This window comes from Pseudophryne corroboree, chromosome 9, assembly GCF_028390025.1.
Source record: "Pseudophryne corroboree isolate aPseCor3 chromosome 9, aPseCor3.hap2, whole genome shotgun sequence".
Lineage (NCBI taxonomy): Eukaryota > Metazoa > Chordata > Amphibia > Anura > Myobatrachidae > Pseudophryne > Pseudophryne corroboree.
This window is the reverse complement of record NC_086452.1, coordinates 374,108,216-374,134,164: the sequence shown is the minus strand read 5'-3', so window position 1 is coordinate 374,134,164 and position 25,949 is coordinate 374,108,216. Positions and strand designations below refer to the sequence as shown.

Here is a 25,949-nt window from a genome sequence, read left to right as displayed (position 1 = left end):
AATGTGTGGAGCGGATGTAACTAGCCTCTACACCTGTATTCCACATGAAGCAGGTGTAGAGGCAGTTAGGCAATTGATCACTGATAACGTGATATATCAGGGACCGTGCATTCCGTTTTTCCTAAAGTTATTGTGGTTAGTATTAACTCGCAATTATTTCACCTTTAATGGAAAATATTTCCTGCAAAAGACCGGATGTGCGATGGGGTCACCGGTGGCCCCGTCATACGCCAATGCGTACATGCACTGCATAGAAACTAAGAAATTAGGCTTGGGAGAACAACTTAACCCCAGTGTCTACTACTATAGACGCTTTATCGATGACCTGCTGATATTTTTGCAGGATACTGATATTCATATATCTTTAAATATTATAATGATGACATTGTGGTGGATTTACAGGTTTTTAATTAAGTGTGTAGATAGAGGGTTTTGTCAGTAGTGTTTTAAGTATGGTTTAAGGGTGGACGATAGTTCCATTATTAAGTATGTCATGTTTATAGCGTTTCCTAGCAACGACCCTGAGTCATGTGACCAGTGCACTGGCGTTACCGGCTGACGTCATGTTCCAGCGTCCACAGGAGTGTGTGAGCAGGATTGACGAACGCCGCGCGCCGGAGCCAGGTGAGCACGATTATGCTTTGTAACAAATGTTTGTATAGCTATATAAGCTCAGTTTGTTAAGTGTTGTGTGTATAACGCTTTGTCCCTGACGACGGGGTTTAGCCCCGAAACGCCGTAGGATGGAATAAATCAAGTCTTCTTGCATTACCACCTGTATCAGTCTGCTTGAGTGCCGCCGGACCTGTGTGCTATATAGGGTAGTTTGTCTACCCACGGAGGGCACCACAGCAATCAATTATTTGCATCCATATGTGAGTGCCGGGTGAACAGTTGGCATATATATATATATATATATATTGTATCCTGACAAAAGGGTCTCAATACACGATACATATATATATATAAATATATATATTTAAATATGAATACTGTAGTAAAGTAGCTGCCGGCCCTCACAGGTCTTTGTGTTAATGTTAGAGATGGATGCTTGCATCCATCACAAAAGTGGAAAAATCCCTCAAAAATCCCTTTTTCTGCTTTTGTGATGCACAGCGTCCATCTCTAACATTAACAGGAAGACCTGTGAGTGCCGGCAACTACTTTACTACAGCCTGCATTCTTTCTCCATGCTGAGGGCACCAGGTCATTTATCAAGAGACATGTGTGAGTGCCGGTCATACATATATATATATATATATATATATATATATATATATATATATATATATATATACACTCTGCTAAATGTAATTATTGCTCAGGTGCCATCTGAAGAAAAATATAACCAGAGGCACTTAGAGACTCATGAAGCTAAATTGTATTAAATTAATCACATAGAGAATCCAACGTTTCGGGGCACACTCACCCTGTTTTCAATGTGTACAAAAGTGTGATAAGCAGTATAATTACCTTAAATACAGAAGAGGAAAGCTCACCAAACCCGGGAGAGTGGGGACGCGTGACCACACATCGCGTGTGTCCAGCCAGTCCCCGTCTCATGGCAGCACTACTGTGTGGCATAATGTGTATAATGGGTACTACTGTGTAGCGTAATGTTAGTAAAGGGTTTAGTGTGTGGTGTAATGTATATAAGGGGTACTACTGTGTAGCATTATTTGAATAACGGACATTACTTGTGGAGTAATATGAATTAAGGGTACTATTGTGCGGCCATGCCCCTTTTTGGCACACACAATTTCCATATTTCAAATATACGGGTGCTGGCGCCAGTCTCTACTTTTCCTGGGGTGCTCGGACCTCTAGCTACACCTTTGAAACTGACCGAATCCCATATGAAGATTTCTCCCGATGAGAGCTGTCCTTTGTGGGGACTTTGTGGGGACTTCCAGGTTTGTGACCCAGGAGTTTGTCTGTTCTTGTGTCGTATGAGGGATCATATTGGATCCCTCTCAGAGGGCAATGTGAATAGAAGCCCATAGGCATATCTCCTAACATGACATAACCCATCGGGTCCAAGCTTGGTGCACTTGCAGTAAGTGGCCAAACGTCTGAAAACTGTATTTACGGAGGTTTGACCACACAATACATGTTGATGCATCCAACACTATGCATGTTGTTTTTATTGTAATTATAATTCCATTTGCAGAAATTACTGAACTGATTTTCGCCTTAATTACATGCGCTGCTTGTAACCTCATTATCATGCAGATACATAAGAGAAAATTTGGAGAGAGACAAAGTACCAATCGGCTCCTGTAATTTTTCTAACACAACTTGTAAAATGACAGAAGCTAATTTATTGGTACTTTATCTCTCCCCACCCCTAACCTACATCTATGAGAGTTACTTTGCCAATTACCAGTAAGTTCTTTTCTTTGCTTTTTATTATTCTGATGAAAACAACTAAGGAAAGTGAGAGCTGGCTGGTGATTGTTTGAAAGACTATGATGTAGGGAGATACATATGATATTATGATAGAGCACACTCTGCACACCGTGAAACACATGGGATAAAGGTGCCAAGCAAGAACGTTGCTGATGATACTGATATAGATCAACCACAAATGGCAATTTTTAAATGTTTGTATCTGAAGGATTAAGGAGAAACACTGCAGAGGTTATATCCAAATATTGCATTTAAGTGCCTAATTTGCTCTGAGCCAAAGCAAACCCCTCAGTACAGTAATTAGATGTCATGTGCAACTTAAATGATGAAAGCAGTTGTCTGATTTGCCGTTATGGATTTGTGTAAATTTAACTTCTAAATGCAATGTTAGTAAGTTTGCTTCAGTAACTGACATGCACGTACACATACTTCAAAATACTCCATAGTGTGGACATGATAGATATATATATATATATATATACAAATAGAGAATTCAGCACTCACCATAGCAAGCTCACTTGTCCTCACAACATCAATAAATAAATGATGGGGGTTTAGTTAGTGAATTGGCCAATGCACGGAAGCCTGCATACCGCTCCACGGTACCCCACCTACATGCAGGTCCTACACTATCACAAAGCCTTAAGAATTAAAACCTGGCAACTGTATCACATAATATAACTGCAAATATGCCCACTAAGTTTAATGTATGCCTGCCACATATCTAGTGGCTTTTAAAGGCATACTAGTTAAAAGAAGTATTCCTTATGAGAATGCCATTACAGTAACACTGATAATTTGCGAAATTGACAAAATATTATATAATAGCATTATTATAGTGCACCACCCAATTCAGTACCTTATTGCACCACCCAATTCAGTACCTTATTGCACCACCCAATTCAGTACCTTATTGCAAAAGTGGAAAATAATTATCAGATGAAAGATTAATCTCTATAAAACGAATGTTATATAAGTACATTCAAAAACAATTTACAGTAATAGCAACTTACCTCCCCCATTCTTTCCACAGAGATATGGGAATCTCCAGACATTTCCTAAACCAATAGCATATCCAACACAGGACATAAGGAAGTCAAATCTTCCATTCCAAGTATCTCTCTCTGGATCTTCTGTTCTTTTCTTCTGAACTTTAACGACCAAGGTCTTGGGCTTGTCATTTGTGATAGGCGCTTCACTGACCTCAGTGGAAATTTGTCCATCTGCAACCTTAGTTCCATTTGTTGCCATGTCTCGCGGTTTGGAATGGCAGTGCCTGGTACCCAGACGAGAAATTTCAGCACCAGTCCACGTGGACAGCAGCTTCGCGGCTCCCTGTTACCTCACTAGGGTTACAAAGCTGTCTGGAATGTCAGTGGCTGTAGATGTAAAATCCACTCCAGATTATTTTATTAGGTGTTGAGCTGAAAAACAGCATAATAATATTTCAATAAATACATTATAACAATTATATATGTGCATTTATTTTGCATGAATTTAGTATAAAATCATTAAATTATAAAATTATTTTCTATTACAAATATAACACACAACAATTGTAAAGGAAATGTAATGTTATACAGTATTTAATGTGAACACAGTCTGTCAATGACTTGTTTTGCAAAGAGAAACGCAAATATCCATAGACTCCAATGAAACAGTAACACCAGAGACTTCATTATTATAACATTGTAAAGACACAACAATAACATAAACTAACTGCTAATCATTTGGCTCTATGTGGGCTACTAATATGCATAAAGTCCTTGAGTCACTGTAGTGTACTTAACCATACCTACAACTTTTTTGCATACAATGCAGCTCTGCTCCAAAAACAGAGCAATCTGACCTCATCCACCTCTGATGTGGTGAAGGATTTTAGATTGACAGGCATAGGAATTAGGAGGGAGGTACAAGGCAGCTGGTTTTGGGAAAAACAGGGCATGTGGCCCCTGTTTTCTGGGAGTGCGGAGGCCAAGGACTGTGTCACGTATGCAGTATCTTTGGCCTTGCAATGCTTCTGCAAGCCTGAGTAAATTCAGGCTGATTCAGTCTGCCATTGCAGATGAACAATCGCGATGTTCATCGCAGATGCAGTAAGGAGGTGGTATGCACATCCTCCTGCATTTGCATTGCAAAGGATTGCGTTTGCAAAGCTGCTAGGATTGCATTTGCAAGGCCCCTAGTTTAATGTACAATCTAGTACCATCTAATTTGCTGAAATTATTTACTTATTGACAATATACAAAATGTATATACCAACTATATTAAAATCAGTCTAGAAAAATTGTTCAAATACTAATGGAGTATAAATTGCATATGTACAGTAACTGTTTTTTTCTACTCTTCTATATAGTGTTTCATGAAGTTATAACTTGCAGTCTGCATCATGTGTCTGTAGTAGTATGTATTAACCTAAACCAAATAATAATAAAAACAAGGTAAAATGTGGTCATATTTAGTAGCTGCACCTACATACATCTCAATGCACACAAAGGGCCTAATTCAGATGCGGTTGGATTTGTTCCCTGTTCTGCAAAGTACCGATTATCAGTATTTTGTACACGCATACATAGAAAATGCCAATCGCACAAGATACTGTCTGTATCAGGATATGAGGAAAGAGACACCCTATTTTATCCTTATATATCAACACATAAATATTATAGAATGGGGTGTGCTACCACATGACAAATAAAACTTTTATTGAATAAATATAAAATATAATTTAAAAACTGCAAAATACTGAAGAGAAGAAAGTGAAAAAGTAAGAAAAAAGTGGTGTAAAGTTTACTGTGTGTGAGAATACCAATGTACGTATTGTAATTTACTATATAAATAACATTAAAGAACTCCTGTATTATCACATCTTGTTTTGTTCCTTATTACTTAAATTCTATCTCCTGGTATATTTATCACTGGTATGTGATTACAGTATTGATGGCAATTAGAATGGCGTATCAATCTCTATAGTGATAGGCATTTTGACTCCACCCCTAAATCGAGTGTGGTGTTAGTTTGCCAGTCAATGTTCAATTTAAATCCCCATTGGTTATTACCTCATTGTCACTGGCAAATTTATTAGATAATGTATAGAACCATCTTATTCACCAGAACTATCAATACTGAAGTGCACATGTGAATATAAAATGAACAAAGACAGTAAAGTGCTTGAATGTCAGAACAGCATCCATCTTAATATGGGACACTGTCACACTATATGATAAACCCAATATATGTGATTGTGAGCTGCAGTTATACAGGCCAGCAAAGGAAGTCTAATATAGCACCGATCAATATAGCTCCGATCCCCATGTTTTGGTAACTAAAACTGTAGCAATATATTGTAAGAATACTGAACCTCAGATACAATGTATCAAGATGAACAGATACATTAGTGCATGAACTATATTACTACTCATAGAACTGTAACATATGAGGACCCATATGAACAAACTTATTCACATTGTATTATTTTCCTTCAGCACTTCAGTATTGATATTACTGGTGAAGGACTACGTATGTTTCACCTGCGGACGGGATGCCGGCTTTCAATATCCCGACAGATATGCCGGCAGCGTGGCGAGTGCACAGAGTCCCCTTGTGGGCTCGCTATGCTTGCCACACTGCGGGCTTGGTGGACACCCATGAGTGGAATAACCCTGGTGCGCCGAGATTCCTGCTGTCAGTATTGTTGGCTGTCGGGATTTCAGCTTCGGTATCCTGACTGCCTGGATCCCAACAGCCGGTAAATTAACAGTATTCCTTGTTGAATTAGATGGTTCTTTACATTATCTAATAAATTTACCAGTGGCAATGATGTAATAACCAATGGGTATTTAAATTGAACATTGACTGGCAAACAAGCACCACACTCCGATTAAGGGGTGGAGTCATAATGTCTGTCACTATAAATAGAGATTGATACGCCATTCTTACATACAGAAAATGAAGCACTAATTGTCCTCCAAATATCTAAATGTTAGAAATCTGACAGTAACTCACATAAAGTATCACTGCTGCCTTGTGCTCACAGCAAATACCAAACATCCCCAGTTTTGCTCATCTGCTTAACGTAATAGCAGAAATTTCTTGTACACTTCCGAAAACACTGAAAGCGTACTAGCAGTATCAAAGAAGTACAGTGCCCATTTAAACAGATTATATTGTACAAAAATTCACTTTCCCTTAAAAAAAGACATCAATTCAGCTCATGGGGTATATGCAATTGCGGTCGAATTGCCGAAAAACGGGGCATTTTCAACAAAATTTTTTTTTGACAATGCAATACAGTACTTTTTGACAAAAAAACTGACTTTTCAGATTCTACTTTTTGAAATTCGACAGGTGACAAATTCGACATGTCTGTAATGGTAAAAATGAGGCTTTTCGACAAAAGTATATTCAATTGAAAAATGTTGATTCGACAACAGTGCTTTTCGACAGTAAATTCGTCTATTTCATTCCGCTTCACTTTGCTGGCGGAATCTAATAAAAAAAAATTAAAACATGGTTTTGTTTTTTGTTTTTTTATTGCTAATAGCATATCTATTTATATTAGAAGGGATTAGGTACTTGGTTTGTCTATTAGGATTTTCAACTATTATTTATATATTTTTTAAAATAATATATATTTTTTAACTGACTAAAATTGAGAGAGCATGGCTTTCAGTGGGAAGGGGTGGGAATGGGTTAAAATTCTGAAAAAAAAAGTTGTGTGGGGTCCCCCCTCCTAAGCATAACCAGCCTCGGGCTCTTTGAGCCAGTCCTGGTTGTAAAAATACGGGGGAAAAATGGACAGGGGGTCCCCCGTATTTTTTGAACCAGCACCCGGCTCCACTAATTGGGGAGATAATGCCACAGCCGGGGGACACTTTTATACCGGTCCCTGCGGCCGTGGCATTAAATACCCAACTAGTCACCCCTGGCCGGGGTACCCTGGAGGAGTGGGGACCCCTTAAATCAAAGGGTCCCCCCCCTCCAGCCACCCAAGGGCCAGGGGTGAAGCCCGAGGCTGTCCCCCCATCCAAGGGCTGTGGATGGGGGGCTGATAGCCATGTGTAAAATCAAAGAATATTGTTTTTGCAGAAGAACTACAAGTCCCAGCAAGCCTCCTCGCAAGCTGGTACTTGGAGAACCACAAGCACCAGCATGCGGGGGTAAAACGGGCCCGCTGATACCTGTAGTTCTTTTGCAAAAAAAATGCCCAAATAAAAACAGGACACTCACACCTTGAAAGTAAAACTTTATTACATACATGCCGACACACACATACTTATCTATGTTCACATGCCGACCTCTGTCCACTTCTCTGTCTGTCGACGTCTCCAAGTAGAATCCGGGGTACCTGAAAATAAAATTATACTCACCTAAATCCAGTGTCCTGTTATTATTTGTAATCCACGTACTTGGCAAAAAAACAAACTGCATACCCGGACCACGGACTGAAAGGGGTCCCATGCTGAGTCCCCCTGTGACTCCTGTCACGACGTGGCGCTCCCTGATTGGCTGAAGGGACCCTCTGTGCCAGGAGTCACGGGGGGTCTCTGCATTCGTTTCCCCCCGCATGCTGGTACTTGTGGTTCTCCAAGTACCAGCTTGCGGGGGAGGCTTGCTGGGACTTGTAGTTCTTCTGCAAAAAACAATATTATTTCATTTTTACACATGTCTATCAACCCCCCATCCGCAGCCCTTGGATGGGGGGGACAGCCTCGGGCTTCACCCCTGGCCCTTGGGTGGCTGGAGGGGGGGACCCCTTGATTTAAGGGGTCCCCACTCCTCCAGGGTACCCTGGCCAGGGGTGACTAGTTGGGTATTTAATGCCACGGCCGCAGGGACCGGTATAAAAGTGTCCCCCGGCTGTGGCATTATCTCCCCAGCTAGTGGAGCCTGGTGCTGGTTCAAAAAATATGGGGGACCCCTACGCTTTTTGTCCCCCGTATTTTTGCACCAGGACCGGACGCAGAGCCCGGTGCTGGTTCTAAAAATATGGGGGATCCCTAGTCTATTTCCCCCCCATATTTTTACAACCAGGACCGGCTCAAAGAGCCCGAGGCTGGTTATGCTTAGGAGGGGGTACCCCACACAATTTTTTTCTGTGTTTTTTTAACTATTTTTGCGTCGTCGGAAAAGTCGAATCCAGGACGCACTTATCCGTCAATTGGTCCATTTTTCAACAGCGGGACTGTCGAATCCGTTTTTTATTGAATATGTCGAATTCTGTCACCCGCCGGCCGGAATTCGATGGTCGAATTGTGTCGAATTAAAAAAACGGGCGAAAAAAAGCCGCAATTCGCCCGGAATTACATATACCCCCATGTGTGATATACCAACTAGATAGATCTATAATTGTGATATACATGATTGACTACACGAGCAAATAAAAGTCATCAATGATAACTGTCTACATTTATAAATTGCTGTGCTCTTTGGATGAGTATAAGGCAGCCGCATGTGTTAGCAGGAATGATTTTGGATTTTTTAACATTATTATTACGTATTAGATCAATTATCCAGCTTTCATGTGGTAGGATAATGAGGGTGATCAATACAATAAGCTGCTGCCTTCTCCAAAATAATGTAGAGTGCAGATGAGACATCTCCCAGTGCTAGAGTATGGCCAAGCACTGGGGTGCACACTAATGCCCTATGAAAATGTGTGCCATTACACATTATGAAGATTCATTGCTCAGTCTCCTTTACTGGGTCAAGACACCAAAGAGCCTCTCAGGCCACGCTCATCCAGCCTGTGACACGGCTGCACAGGCACACTAGCCGCTGGTGCAACTTAGTACACCGTGCTGCAACTAGTCACACCGCCGATCGGTTACATTAAAATCTATGGATCGTGGGTGCGAATTAAGACGCATAATCTTAGCGGCATGTGTGCACATCATGCCAAGCTAGTTGCAGCCACAGCAAATCGCGGGCTAGATGAGCATGGTTACATCTGTAATCTTTACCTGACAGCCCAGAACCGTAACTAGACATTTTGGTGCCCTGTACCATAAAGAGCAGTACCCTCCTCATATTTAAAAGAGGATCAGTGTGTGCGCCAAAAAGGGGTGTGGTATTGTGGGGAAGGAACGTGGCCACACAATAGTACCGGTCAGGGGTTAAAGTGGGCCGGAATGGGGCGGAACTGCGTTCCGGCACCTGTAATTGGAGTTAGAACGCATTCCGTCTCCGTTCGCCCATCTTGCTCAGCAGCATCAGTCAGGAGGCTGGATTATTCCCCTTGGCTGCCCCACTGTGCGCTGATCCCACTAGCACGTCCATATGAATAGATGTGAAGGGTGGGCGCCAGGCGGCACGAAAGGCAGCAGTGATTACCTCCTCCAATCACCATCCTCTGGCTGCAGTGGCTTCGATGAACTAGACGTTCCCCGCCGCCCAGGCCCGTGCATGTTGCGTGTTCTGCATCAAGCTATACTGTAGGCCTGGCCGATGGAGGGGGATCTCCTTAAATGTCACAGTGTGACTCACAAACAGCAGCCGGCAGTGCAGGATTGGCAGGAGAGGAAGTATGCCGACAGCAGTACTCAGCTTGACGGTAACAGCCCCACTCTCTAGCCCTTCTCTGTTCTTGTTTTCTGCAGCTCCCTGTGTTGTAGGTGAGTGTAGCAGTGACTCCCTGCAGCATGCTCAGGTATTATTAGTGAGTGGGTGCTGTGAGGCTGCTGTACACGTAGAGAATAGGGTGACATGTGTGTGCCTGCACCTGTGATCTCAGAGGCTCCTATTTATATTTCCTGGCTCTACAATAACAGTTCTGGGAGGATCAGGGGCATTACATGTCCTGTCCTCTGGGGTTAAGGTAGTCCTCCTCCATCCACTGACCTTGCCCAGCCAAAGCACCCTCATTCACTGACTCAACATGTATAATGCCCAGACCCCCCTTCCATCTAGCATGTAGCCTCACAGGCAGTAAAGCTCAAACCCCTTTAGCATGTAATGTTAAACACCACCCATTCCCCCCAGCGTTCAACCATAGCCAGTAGTGTCCAAATACCCCCACCCCCAGAGCTTACCCACCAATGTGTAACTTCACCCCAGCAGTTTCCATGGGGCTTTGAGAGCTGCAGTAGCTGGCCGGCTGTTTCATCCTGTCTCCCGAGGGTAAGCGACCCAGAGGGTGAGAGGGCAGAATGCAGGGAGTGGTGGGCATTATGTGTGTAAGGGGCGCTACTACTGTGGTGGTCATCATGTGTGTAATGTGCACTTTATGCGGTGTAATTTGAATTATGGGTACTAATGGGTAGCCACACACCTTTCTTGTGAGACCACACCCCTTTTTGTGGCGCCCGCCTTCGGCACAAATTGTTCTTTTGTAGAGTGTAAGAGGTAGGGCACAAATTTATAGTTTGCAGTGGGCAGACGAACCCTAACACCGGCTTTGTCTCTGTCTAAAGGGTGGGGGTGGGGTGGGGTGGGGTGTTTCGGCGAAAATGAGTCCCACCACCTCACAAGGACCACTTTAAGCACTGGTACTGGTAATTCAAATGATGCCACATAGTAGTGCAACCTTATTCACGTTATGTCACACAGTAGTGCCCCTTACACATTAATATGCCACACAGTAGTAGTGCGGGTAGAGTGGCAGCTATGCCCTCAGCACCTTCTGGGATGACAGACAGCTGCTACAGCTGGGTCGGATGTAGGAAAAAAAAACCTCCTTCTATACCCGACCTGGCTGTAGCAGCTGCCTGTCAGCCTAGAAGGTACTGCAGGCGCAGCCGCCACTCTCCCCTCACTCACTGCTGGCCGCTCCTCCCCCCATGCTGCTGCTCTGTCTCACCTTCTGTGGCCAGGCACACCACTAGCAACAACCATTGCAGTGGGCACAAGACAAGAAATCTCTGCGGCGGCCAGTTCCACCCCCAGGACATCCTGCACTCTGTGCAGCTGCATATCAATCATGTTGACATTGTAAAATTCGACATTCTGGTGTTGACATTATTCTATTTATATAGACACCTGCTGACTTGTATATCCCTGCACACATATACAGTACATGCACCTCTTCAACCGGTATTGTTGAAAAAACAAGTGATCATGATAATGGCAATAGTCAGACAGGAACTGGTGAAGGACTACAACAACTTAACATTCATAGGGATAAAATGTACAAGATGAGGTTTTATGGGGTGTTGGAAAATACAACATAAATAACAACAGACTTATTACATTGCAACCTAGCTGGAGCCACACTACCAACAGGAGTTGTGAGTTATTGCCACAACTGAAAGGAAGTCAATGCTTGTGCATTAGTACGAATCACACAAACTCTACAGTAATTCTCACATAAAGGAAAGGACAGTGTCAGAAAACAAAAGCATCTGTGTATTCAATATTAACTACTGTCAGGAACAATTAACATAATACTAAACTTCAGCAGATGGATGCCAAAACCCCAGTGAAGGAGGAAATCTATTAAAAATTCTAAAAAGACAATTTTGATGGCAATGCAATTATACAAACTAAAAGCAAAGTATGGAGATGCTTGCCCTAGAATCCACAATGGATATTGCAGAACGTCTCTCGCGCATGATTCAAAGAACAATAAGTGCCCTATATTAAAAATGTGGGTGGGGATCACAGGGTCGACCACACTTAGTTCGACAGTGTCTAGGTCGACCACTATTGGGCAACAGTAAATAGGTCGACAGGGTTTCTAGGTCGAAAGGGTCTCTAGGTCGACTAGAACAAGGTCGATATGACAGAAGGTCGACATGAGTTTTTTTTGACATTTTGGTGTCGTTTTCTCCGTAGAGTGACCGGGAACCCCAATTAGTGCACCATGTCCCCTTGCATGGCTCACTTCGCTCACCATGCTTCGGGCAAGGTGTCTCGCTCCGTTACCGCTGCACTCAGCACAGGTTACCATTCCCAATTGTAGTCCACGTGGATCATAAAATGTATGAAGAAGCTAAAAATTGAAAGAAAGTGTGAAAAACTCATGTCGGCCTTCTGTCATGTCGACCTAGTACTTATCGACTTAGAGACCATGTCGACCTAGAAACCCTGTCAATCTACTTACTGTCGACCAATAGTGGTCGACCTAGACATTGTCGACCTAAGTATGGTCGACCTAGAGACTGGATACATAAAAATGTACTGTGTATAGAGTTGCCACCATATCATGCAGTGTAAGGGACAGAGCAGAGCTGCTGCACATGCCCAGTGAAAGCAGCTTCTTCTACCAAGATTGCTGTGTGCATGAATCTGAGTCTTCAAGCAATGCCCCAGACTAGAGAGTAGCTGCCAGGAAGAAGAGATAGGAGCCTTACCAAGAGGTGGAAGAATGTGCTTAGAAAGTGCAGTACTGGTTCTATTATGTTTGTGTCTTTATTATTATGGTATGCTTAACCTTTTCCTGACCACTTATTTATATTATTTAAATGTTTGCTACAGCCTATAATATAGACCATCTATAGTGTTAAAAAGTAATACTGTTTTCTATACACTATACAGTGTATAAAAAGACCAATGTTGTTACTAGGTTCTTCTACCGCACTTGCTCCAATGTTCCGCAGAGTGGGAGATTGTGTAAGGCATTTGGAAACCCCCCTCTAGAAATCCTGTGTTTGCCACTGATATTATTTTTTTAGGATGCATTTGTATTTTCCCCACTGTCCTCCAACCCATCATATAATTTCTGCAGCAGCAGCAACAGTGACTGGATTCTGCTTGATACTTGTCAGTTGCAGCTCGAAACTGTTTTGTGGTACTTGACTATGGTGGTCATTCCGAGTTGTTCGCTCGCTAGCTGTTTTTAGCAGCCGTGCAAACGCTATGCCGCCTCCCACTGGGAGTGTATTTTAGCTTAGCAGAAGTGTGAACGAAAGGTTCGCAGAGCGGCTACAAAGTTTTTTTGTGCAGTTTTAGAGTAGCTCAAAACCTACTTAGCGCTTGCGATGACTTCAGACTGTTCAGTTCCTGTTTTGACGTCACAAACACGCCCTGCGTTCGCCCAGCCACGCTGTTTTTCCTGGCATGCCTGCGTTTTTTCGAACATTTTCCTGAAAACGGTGAGTTGACACACAGAAACTCCCACATCATGTCAATCACTCTGCGACCAGCAGTGCGACTGACAAAGCTTCGCTAGACCTTGTGTGAAACTACATCATTCTTTGTAATACCTGTAGTACGTTGTGCGTGCGCATTGCGCCGCATACGCAGAACTGCCGTTTTTTTGCCTCATCGCTGCACAGCGAACGAATGCAGCTAGCAATCAACTCGGAATGACCATCTATGCAGTGGCGATTCTTGCCACGGGCAAGCGGTACTTTTGCCCGGGGCGCCACAAGTCTTAGAACCGGCCCTGCATCTATGTAACTTGTTAATTATCTTTATTCTTTAGCAAATCCTTTCTTTCATTGTAAGATGTTTACTAAATCTACAACATTTTAAAAATTTCTAAATATATTTGTTGAATACATGGAACCACATTTTGGAACAGAAAAAGCATCAAATTTTTTGTATTTATTTGTGTAATAATTAGAGATGAGCGGGTTCGGTTTCTCTGAATCCGAACCCGCCCGAACTTCATGTTTTTTTACACGGGTCCGAGCGACTCGGATCTTCCCGCCTTGCTCGGTTAACCCGAGCGCGCCCGAACGTCATCATCACGCTGTCGGATTCTCGCGAGACTCGGATTCTATATAAGGAGCCGCGCGTCGCGGCCATTTTCACACGTGCATTGAGATTGATAGGGAGAGGACGTGGCTGGCGTCCTCTCCGTTTAGAAATTAAAATAGATAGGAGAGTGAGAGTGAGACACTTCATTTACTTACTGGAGCTTAGGAGGAGTTATACTAGTGACTGATGACCAGTGACCTGACCACCAGTGCAGTTTTATAATTTATTATTATTTAATAATCCGTTCTGTTCCTGTTCTCTGCCTGAAAAAAACGATACACAGTGACTCAGTCACACTCACATACCATATCTGTGCTCAGCCCAGTGTGCTGCATCATCTATGTATAATATCTGACTGTGCTCACACAGCTTAATTGTGGGGGAGACTGGGGAGCAGTTATAGGTTATAGCAGGAGCCAGGAGTACATATTAAACAGTGCACACTTTTGCTGCCAGAGTGCCACTGCCAGTGTGTCAGGTTCGGTCTGGTTTGTGTCCCCGGAGGGGGCGCTAGTGGGTCAGTGGAGGTAGGATGGAAGAAGTGAGGATACTGGATTGGATTCCTGCGCATGTGCACAATGTTGTTTATTAAGCAGAAGATAAAACAATATGGCAGCAGGAATACTTGGAGAAATAAACAATAATAAATGCAATGGGTATGATGCAGCGTGGAAGCTGAGAATCTATGGCAAAACAGTGAGAGTCTATGGCAATACAGTGAGAGTCTATGGCAATACAGTGAGAGTCTATGGCAATATGCTGGTATGGGAACCAGAGATGATAAACACGTGGAGCCAGCAGAGGTGATGATAATGGTAGCAAACCTGGTAGCAGATGAAGAAGACTTGATGCAGGGTTCACAGTGCTATTGGAAAGCACAGGCAGCTTGCAAGCTGATTCACAGGTGAGGTGATGAGCTGCACCTGGAGATGGAGTCTCTACAGCTGAGGCTGAAGCACACTGTGTTGGAGATTGGTGTGAAGCCTGTAAATGAATGCAGGAATTGCTGATGCTTGTAGTTCCACGGAGCTGTAGTAGGATAACCAGGAACACGGAGTAACAAGCAGGTAACCAGGAACACGGGGATCTGGAGACTGGAACACAGGAACTTACACACTGAATGCAGCAGGAGAGCTGGAGTGGTTGCTGGAACTTGTAGTTCCACAGGAACACAGGAACTTGCACACTGAATGTCGCAGGAGAGCTGGAGGGGTTGCTGGAACTTGTAGTTCCACAGGAACAACTGGAACAACTGGGAACTGGAACAGCTGGGACCTGTTGTTCCACAGGTCTAATACACAAGGAAATCTCTGTAAACAGAGGATTGAAAACAGGAGCCGCCTGTTCACGGGATGTGACGTGTTGTCCAAGGCAATGTGAGAGAGCCACAAACTGGAAGTTATACCTCCTGCCCAGCAGTGATTGGACACAAACTGCAGGCAGAGATACTAGCTGGATTAGGTGTCCAGATCAGCTGTGAGTTAGCTGAAGCATTCCAGGCTGCAGAGGACTGAAAACCAGAACTGGAACAGAACTGAACTGGTTAGGTGGAGCACGGTGAACTGTGGGCTGCAGGAGACTGAAGACTGGAACAGAACTGAACTGCTGGGACCTGTAGTTCCACAGCAGTGATGCGATGGAAAATGCAGATTCCTGACAGTACCCCCCCCTTTTATGGGTGGGCACCGAACACCCACGCTGGAACTTGGAGGAACCTTGAAAAAGAACTTAGGAAAACACAAAAGCAGAGGTCCTCAAAAGTCTTCCCAACTTTCATCTTCAGAAGACAGATTTTCCTCGTCAGAACAAGTAGACCATTCAGGGTCATTTGAGACAGAATTTACTTCCTGGGAAAAGGCATAGCTAGGAAGGATAGAACCTCCCATAATGTAACTTGAGTCTTCATCAACAAACTCACTTTCAGAGTCAGAGTCCAGGTCTAGTGTGGTCATGGGAGCCTTTTGTTTAGGAACAACAGAATCTGAGACAATCTGTGGACCAGTGAATTTGAAGCTATATGAGACACCAGGACTAGGGGTAACGGCAGCATAGCCAACACTTACATCAACAGATGGTAGACTTTGAGCTGGTTTTTGAGCTCTCCAATTCTTGTAATTCTTGAAATCTCTGATACATTGATGCAACAGAACCTGTTCATGTTTGGAAGGAGTTGAGTCGAAAAACTGAGAACTGGAAGACTGATCAGATGCTGAATCCGGGGAGTCAATACTTTCAGAAGTGTTGCTGTAGGATGGAGACACGGGAGTATATGCAACTTTCAAATCTGAAGTCTGAGAACCTTGTCTTGACTTTACAGCTTGGAAATCTTTAATAGCTTGGTCTAATGTATCCTGATCTTGCACAGACAGAGATGTTGGAGAGGATTTAGCAGTAGACAAACTGTTGACAAATTGGCCAGAATGCCCAGATGACTCTGAATGCATAAACTTTGGAGCAAACTCCTGTTTTACGGCTTCGCAGAAAGCGGGAAGATCACTCAGTAGCGGATCTTTAGATTCAATGAGAGGATTCGCCCAGTCCAGTGCTCTACCTTTGAAGAACAGGAGGAAGTATCTGATTGCATTGGCTGGAGAAATAGTCACTGAAGGTTCCGACTCAGTAAAAGCGAGGTATTGGCTCGCCACTGCACGAAACTGAGCATAGTCACCATCAAAGTAGACTGGAGCTTTTGTATCTGGTGGACACTTGGAAGGCTGAATGTCAGTTGAAGTCTCGGAAGACCATGTCGGACACTTGAGAGTAGAGGACTGGAATAAGCATTCAGAAGCAGGAGTAGAATCAACTTGAAATGCTCGAGGGTGGAGAGAGGACGTCATCTCCTGGATTGACTGACGGGAATTCTTTGCTGAGGTTGACAGAATGCTAGAAGCTTCATCTTGGGGTGAGATGCGTAGAGCCTCCATCTGGGATGAGGCAACTGCAATATCTGCAAGAACTGTAGACTCTGGACATAGCGACAGGAGTTGCTTACTTGAAACACTGGAGAGAACCACACCGGGTTCAGAGGAACTGGAATCGGCAGGAACTGACGACAACTTTGGACAAACGGATGGAACAGGGATTTGTCCAGGACTACTTGAATTGACTTGAGCTGTAAGAGGCTGATCTGGACAGACGGATGGGACCGGATTGGGTCCAGATAAGCTTGAACCGGCTGGAACCGCAGGAGTCTTCGGACTGACGGATAGGACCGGATTTGATACAAAGAGACTGGAATCGGCTGGAACCGAAGGAGTCCTCGGACTGACGGATAGGACCGGATTTGATCCGAGGATGCTGGAATCGGCTGGAACCGAAGGAGGTAGCTCAGCATTGGAAACAGAGCTACTCGGGCTGGCTGGAACCAGAGGAGGCTGATCCGGACAGACGGATGGGACCGGATTGGGTCCGGAAGAGCTTGAATCGGCAGGAACCGGTGGAGTCCTCGGACTGACGGATAGGACCGTATTTGATCCGAGGATTCTGGAATCGGCTGGAACCGAAGGAGGTAGCCCATCATTGGAGCCACTCAGGCTGGCTGGAACCAGTGGAGACTTTGGACCGACGGCTGGAACCGGGCTAGGTCCATTGACACTTGACTCTGTATAGACAGAATCCGGATGTTCTGATGATCCCTTTTGGAGTGGTACTGAGCTGGTAGCACTCTCTGAAGTTGGCAAACAAAAGTTCATGTCTGTATCTGTGACTTTAAGAATTCCTCCTGGGATCTTGGCCCTGGATTCCTCACTTGAGGCTGAAACTCTAAAGACCCCTCCTGGGGTTAATAGATCAGACACACTTCTTTGAGTTGCATGCCCGGATGCCACTTCTGGAACCTGAACATCAGATACCCCTACTGGGGTCACAACATCAGATGCCCCACCTGGGGCTGTAGACACGGATGCCCCTTCTCGGGCTGTAGACACAGATGCCCCTTCTCGGGCTGTAGGCACAGATGCCCCTTCTCGGGCTGTAGGCACAGATGCCCCTTCTCGGGCTGTAGGCACAGATGCCCCTTCTCGGGCTGTAGGCACAGATGCCCCTTCTCGGGCTGTAGGCACAGAAACTATTTTAGTTATGGGTAACATAGATAGTCTCTGTTGATTTCTGAACTTGGGATTGGGTCTATTTGTCACAGGACCCCAATCGTATACTTTTTGGACACTCCTGTCCAAGGTAAAGGAACTTGAAACTGTAGAGGATACATTGGAAGGTTTGCAGGTGAAAACACTGTGATGCTGGGACCTGTCACCAACTTTTGAGTTGCGGAAGGAACAGTCCTTAATAAGATGACTAGAACTCCCACAGTAAAAGCAGAGGTGAAGCTGCTTGCGATGCCGGCGTTCAGCTTCCGTTAGTTTGGAGCGCGGGTAGCTCTGGAATCTGCCCTCTCTCTGCATAGGAGAAGAGACTTTAGCTTGAAGAAAAGTTGACACGGAGGTCGCACTAGTCTCAATACTTTGAGCAGTACTCTTCACTGCGTTTAAAGCACCACCCAGGATTTCTGGCATCATTGGAATGATTTTTGTTAGGAGACTTTGAAGTTGTTCCAATAGATGATAAAGAGTGCTTATTGGTTTAGAATTCACAGCAGACAACAAAGGAGTCTTGAAGCTTTCAAAGGAGGAAGTCGCTCTCTCAGGAGAGTTAGCTGTGAAGGGACTGCCATAGGACTGACTTGAGCAAGATCCATCCACAGGAACGGATTGTGCAGGGAAAGTTGAAATGACTGGAGCAGGAGTGACTTGAACAGGAACTGGAGAAACAACAGAACTTGGAAGGGATTGCTGCAAGGTATCCAAACGGATAGACATTCCCTGTAGAAACTGGAACATCTGCTGCTGCGCAGCCTCTTGACCATCCAAACGGGAGACCAGATTTTGTAAGGCCCCTGACCCCACATTCTGACCACCATCCGAGTCCATGGGCCTTGGACAAACTGTCAGGTTCGGTCTGGTTTGTGTCCCCGGAGGGGGCGCTAGTGGGTCAGTGGAGGTAGGATGGAAGAAGTGAGGATACTGGATTGGATTCCTGCGCATGTGCACAATGTTGTTTATTAAGCAGAAGATAAAACAATATGGCAGCAGGAATACTTGGAGAAATAAACAATAATAAATGCAATGGGTATGATGCAGCGTGGAAGCTGAGAATCTATGGCAAAACAGTGAGAGTCTATGGCAATACAGTGAGAGTCTATGGCAATACAGTGAGAGTCTATGGCAATATGCTGGTATGGGAACCAGAGATGATAAACACGTGGAGCCAGCAGAGGTGATGATAATGGTAGCAAACCTGGTAGCAGATGAAGAAGACTTGATGCAGGGTTCACAGTGCTATTGGAAAGCACAGGCAGCTTGCAAGCTGATTCACAGGTGAGGTGATGAGCTGCACCTGGAGATGGAGTCTCTACAGCTGAGGCTGAAGCACACTGTGTTGGAGATTGGTGTGAAGCCTGTAAATGAATGCAGGAATTGCTGATGCTTGTAGTTCCACGGAGCTGTAGTAGGATAACCAGGAACACGGAGTAACAAGCAGGTAACCAGGAACACGGGGATCTGGAGACTGGAACACAGGAACTTACACACTGAATGCAGCAAGAGAGCTGGAGTGGTTGCTGGAACTTGTAGTTCCACAGGAACACAGGAACTTGCACACTGAATGTCGCAGGAGAGCTGGAGGGGTTGCTGGAACTTGTAGTTCCACAGGAACAACTGGAACAACTGGGAACTGGAACAGCTGGGACCTGTTGTTCCACAGGTCTAATACACAAGGAAATCTCTGTAAACAGAGGATTGAAAACAGGAGCCGCCTGTTCACGGGATGTGACGTGTTGTCCAAGGCAATGTGAGAGAGCCACAAACTGGAAGTTATACCTCCTGCCCAGCAGTGATTGGACACAAACTGCAGGCAGAGATACTAGCTGGATTAGGTGTCCAGATCAGCTGTGAGTTAGCTGAAGCATTCCAGGCTGCAGAGGACTGAAAACCAGAACTGGAACAGAACTGAACTGGTTAGGTGGAGCACGGTGAACTGTGGGCTGCAGGAGACTGAAGACTGGAACAGAACTGAACTGCTGGGACCTGTAGTTCCACAGCAGTGATGCGATGGAAAATGCAGATTCCTGACACAGTGTGACTGACCACTGACCACTGTGACCAGTGACCTGACCACACTGACCACCAGTATAGTATATTGTGATTGAATGTCTGCCTGAAAAAGTACACTCGTCGTGTGACTTGTGTGGTGTTTTTTTATTCTATAAAAATTAAAAAACTCATTCTGCTGACAGACAGTGTCCACTCCAGCAGGTCCGTCATTATATAATATATACCTGTCCGGCTGCAGTAGTGATATATATATATTTTTTATATCATTATTTATCATCCAGTCTACTAGCAGCAGACACAGTACGGTAGTTCACGGCTGTAGCTACCTCTGTGTCGGCACTCGGCAGTCCATCCATAATTGTATACCACCTACCCGTGTTTTTTTTTTCTTTCTTCTTTATACATACTACATCTCATTATCATCCAGTCTATATTAGCAGCAGACACAGTAAAGTACGGTAGTCCACGGCTGTAGCTACCTCTGTGTCGGCACTCGGCAGTCCATCCATAATTGTATACCACCTACCCGTGGTTTTTTTTTCTTTCTTCTTTATACATACTACATCTCATTATCAACCAGTCTATATTAGCAGCAGACACAGTACGGTAGTTCACGGCTGTAGCTACCTCTGTGTCGGCACTCGGCAGTCCATCCATAATTGTATACCACCTACCCGTGGTTTTTTTTTTCTTTCTTCTTTATACATACATACTACATCTCATTATCATCCAGTCTATATTAGCAGCAGACACAGTACAGTACGGTAGTCCACGGCTGTAGCTACCTCTGTGTCGGCACTCGGCAGTCCATCCATAATTGTATACCACCTACCCGTGGTTTTTTTTTTCTTTCTTCTTTATACATACTACATCTCATTATCATCCAGTCTATATTAGCAGCAGACACAGTACAGTACGGTAGTCCACGGCTGTAGCTACCTCTGTGTCGGCACTCTGCACTCGGCAGTCCATCCATAATTGTATACCACCTACCCGTGGTTTTTTTTTCTTTCTTCTTTATACATACTACATCTCATTATCAACCAGTCTATATTAGCAGAAGACACAGTACAGTACGGTAGTCCACGGCTGTAGCTACCTCTGTGTCGGCACTCAGCAGTCCATCCATAATTGTATACCACCTACCCGTGGTTTTTTTTTTCTTTCTTCTTTATACATACTACATCTCATTATCATCCAGTCTATATTAGCAGCAGACACAGTACAGTACGGTAGACCACGGCTGTAGCTACCTCTGTGTCGGCACTCGGCAGTCCATCCATAATTGTATACCACCTACCCGTGGTTTTTTTTTCTTTCTTCTTTATACATACATACTACATCTCATTATCATCCAGTCTATATTAGCAGCAGACACAGTACAGTACGGTAGTCCACGGCTGTAGCTACCTCTGTGTCGGCACTCGGCAGTCCATCCATAATTGTATACCACCTACCCGTGGTTTTTTTTTTCTTTCTTCTTTATACATACTACATCTCATTATCAACCAGTCTATATTAGCAGCAGACACAGTACGGTAGTTCACGGCTGTAGCTACCTCTGTGTCGGCACTCGGCAGTCCATCCATAATTGTATACCACCTACCCGTGGTTTTTTTTTTCTTTCTTCTTTATACATACTACATCTCATTATCATCCAGTCTATATTAGCAGCAGACACAGTACAGTACGGTAGTCCACGGCTGTAGCTACCTCTGTGTCGGCACTCGGCAGTCCATCCATAATTGTATACCACCTACCCGTGGTTTTTTTTCTTTCTTCTTTATACATACTACATCTCATTATCAACCAGTCTATATTAGCAGCAGACACAGTACGGTAGTTCACGGCTGTAGCTACCTCTGTGTCGGCACTCGGCAGTCCATCCATAATTGTATACCACCTACCCGTGGTTTTTTTTTCTTTCTTCTTTATACATACATACTACATCTCATTATCATCCAGTCTATATTAGCAGCAGACACAGTACAGTACGGTAGTCCACGGCTGTAGCTACCTCTGTGTCGGCACTCGGCAGTCCATCCATAATTGTATACCACTTACCCGTGGTTTTTTTTTTCTTTCTTCTTTATACATACTACATCTCATTATCATCCAGTCTATATTAGCAGCAGACACAGTACAGTACGGTAGTCCACGGCTGTAGCTACCTCTGTGTCGGCACTCGGCACTCGGCAGTCCATCCATAATTGTATACCACCTACCCGTGGGTTTTTTTTTCTTTCTTCTTTATACATACTACATCTCATTATCAACCAGTCTATATTAGCAGCAGACACAGTACAGTACGGTAGTCCACGGCTGTAGCTACCTCTGTGTCGGCACTCGGCAGTCCATCCATAATTGTATACCACCTACCCGTGGTTTTTTTTTTCCTTTCTTCTTTATACATACTACATCTCATTATCATCCAGTCTATATTAGCAGCAGACACAGTACAGTACGGTAGTCCACGGCTGTAGCTACCTCTGTGTCGGCACTCGGCAGTCCATCCATAATTGTATACCACCTACCCGTGGTTTTTTTTTTCTTTCTTCTTTATACATACTACATCTCATTATCAGCCAGTCTATATTAGCAGCAGACACAGTACAGTACGGTAGTCCACGGCTGTAGCTACCTCTGTGTCGGCACACGGCAGTCCATCCATAATTGTATACCACCTACCCGTGGTTTTTTTTTTCTTTCTTCTTTATACATACTACATCTCATTATCATCCAGTCTATATTAGCAGCAGACACAGTACAGTACGGTAGTCCACGGCTGTAGCTACCTCTGTGTCGGCACTCGGCAGTCCATCCATAATTGTATACCACCTACCCGTGGTTTTTTTTTTTTCTTTCTTCTTTATACATACTACATCTCATTATCAACCAGTCTATATTAGCAGCAGACACAGTACAGTACGGTAGTCCACGGCTGTAGCTACCTCTGTGTTGGCACTCGGCAGTCCATCCATAATTGTATACCACCTACCCGTGGTTTTTTTTTTCTTTCTTCTTTATACATACTACATCTCATTATCAACCAGTCTATATTAGCAGCAGACACAGTACAGTACGGTAGTCCACGGCTTTAGCTACCTCTGTGTCGGCACTCGGCAGTCCATCCATAATTGTATACCACCTACCCGTGGTTTTTTTTTTCTTTCTTCTTTATACATACTACATCTCATTATCATCCAGTCTATATTAGCAGCAGACACAGTACAGTACGGTAGTCCACGGCTGTAGCTACCTCTGTGTCGGCACTCGGCAGTCCATCCATAAGTATACTAGTATCCATCCATCTCCATTGTTTACCTGAGGTGCCTTTTAGTTGTGCCTATTAAAATATGGAGAACAAAAATGTTGAGGTTCCAAAATTAGGGAAAGATCAAGATCCACTTCCACCTCGTGCTGAAGCTGCTGCCACTAGTCATGGCCGAGACGATGAAATGCCAGCAACGTCGTCTGCCAAGGCCGATGCCCAATGTAATAGTACAGAGCATGTCAAATCCAAAACACCAAATATCAGTAAAAAAAGGACTCCAAAACCTAAAATAAAATTGTCGGAGGAGAAGCGTAAACTTGCCAATATGCCATTTACCACACGGAGTGGCAAGGAACGGCTGAGGCCCTGGCCTATGTTCATGGCTAGTGGTTCAGCTTCACATGAGGATGGAAGCACTCAGTCTCTCGCTAGAAAACTGAAAAGACTCAAGCTGGCAAAAGCACCGCAAAGAACTGTGCGTTCTTCGAAATCCCAAATCCACAAGGAGAGTCCAATTGTGTCGGTTGCGATGCCTGACCTTCCCAACACTGGACGTGAAGAGCATGCGCCTTCCACCATTTGCACGCCCCCTGCAAGTGCTGGAAGGAGCACCCGCAGTCCAGTTCCTGATAGTCAGATTGAAGATGTCAGTGTTGAAGTACACCAGGATGAGGAGGATATGGGTGTGCTGGCGCTGGGGAGGAAATTGACCAGGAGGATTATGATGGTGAGGTGGTTTGTTTAAGTCAGGCACCCGGGGAGACACCTGTTGTCCGTGGGAGGAATATGGCCGTTGACATGCCTGGTGAAAATACCAAAAAAATCAGCTCTTCAGTGTGGAGGTATTTCAACAGAAAAGCGGACAACAGGTGTCAAGCCGTGTGTTGCCTTTGTCAAGCTGTAATAAGTAGGGGTAAGGACGTTAACCACCTCGGAACATCCTCCCTTATACGTCACCTGCAGCGCATTCATAATAAGTCAGTGACAAGTTCAAAAACTTTGGGCGACAGCGGAAGCAGTCCACTGACCAGTAAATCCCTTCCTCTTGTAACCAAGCTCACGCAAACCACCCCACCAACTCCCTCAGTGTCAATTTCCTCCTTCCCCAGGAATGCCAATAGTCCTGCAGGCCATGTCACTGGCAATTCTGACGAGTCCTCTCCTGCCTGGGATTCCTCCGATGCATCCTTGCGTGTAACGCCTACTGCTGCTGGCGCTGCTGTTGTTGCTGCTGGGAGTCGATGGTCATCCCAGAGGGGAAGTCGTAAGCCCACTTGTACTACTTCCAGTAAGCAATTGACTGTCCAACAGTCCTTTGCGAGGAAGATGAAATATCACAGCAGTCATCCTGCTGCAAAGCGGATAACTGAGGCCTTGACAACTATGTTGGTGTTAGATGTGCGTCCGGTATCCGCCGTTAGTTCACAGGGAACTAGACAATTTATTGAGGCAGTGTGCCCCCGTTACCAAATACCATCTAGGTTCCACTTCTCTAGGCAGGCGATACCGAGAATGTACACGGACGTCAGAAAAAGACTCACCAGTGTCCTAAAAAATGCAGTTGTACCCAATGTCCACTTAACCACGGACATGTGGACAAGTGGAGCAGGGCAGGGTCAGGACTATATGACTGTGACAGCCCACTGGGTAGATGTATGGACTCCCGCCGCAAGAACAGCAGCGGCGGCACCAGTAGCAGCATCTCGCAAACACCAACTCTTTCCTAGGCAGGCTACGCTTTGTATCACCGCTTTCCAGAATACGCACACAGCTGAAAACCTCTTACGGCAACTGAGGAAGATCATCGCGGAATGGCTTACCCCAATTGGACTCTCCTGTGGATTTGTGGCATCGGACAACGCCAGCAATATTGTGTGTGCATTAAATATGGGCAAATTCCAGCACGTCCCATGTTTTGCACATACCTTGAATTTGGTGGTGCAGAATTTTTTTAAAAACGACAGGGGCATGCAAGAGATGCTGTCGGTGGCCAGAAGAATTGCGGGACACTTTCGGCGTACAGGCACCACGTACAGAAGACTGGAGCACCACCAAAAACTACTGAACCTGCCCTGCCATCATCTGAAGCAAGAAGTGGTAACGAGGTGGAATTCAACCCTCTATATGCTTCAGAGGTTGGAGGAGCAGCAAAAGGCCATTCAAGCCTATACAATTGAGCACGATATAGGAGGTGGAATGCACCTGTCTCAAGTGCAGTGGAGAATGATTTCAACGTTGTGCAAGGTTCTGATGCCCTTTGAACTTGCCACACGTGAAGTCAGTTCAGACACTGCCAGCCTGAGTCAGGTCATTCCCCTCATCAGGCTTTTGCAGAAGAAGCTGGAGACATTGAAGGAGGAGCTAACACGGAGCGATTCCGCTAGGCATGTGGGACTTGTGGATGGAGCCCTTAATTCGCTTAACAAGGATTCACGGGTGGTCAATCTGTTGAAATCAGAGCACTACATTTTGGCCACCGTGCTCGATCCTAGATTTAAAGCCTACCTTGGATCTCTCTT

At 44.7% G+C, this 25,949-nt stretch overlaps 1 protein-coding gene across 3 annotated transcripts in view; it reads right to left on the bottom strand.

The window, feature by feature from the left end:
- SLC6A1 (solute carrier family 6 member 1) overlaps nucleotides 1-25,949 on the bottom strand; it is a 317,457-nt gene that overhangs the window by 172,814 nt on the left and 118,694 nt on the right. For all 3 annotated transcript variants that reach the window (XM_063940752.1, XM_063940754.1, XM_063940753.1), the window contains exon 2: nucleotides 3,423-3,833. In XM_063940752.1, the coding sequence (XP_063796822.1) occupies nucleotides 3,423-3,660 (238 nt within the window). In that variant the 5' untranslated portion in view covers nucleotides 3,661-3,833. The remainder of the gene's footprint in view (nucleotides 1-3,422; nucleotides 3,834-25,949) is intronic.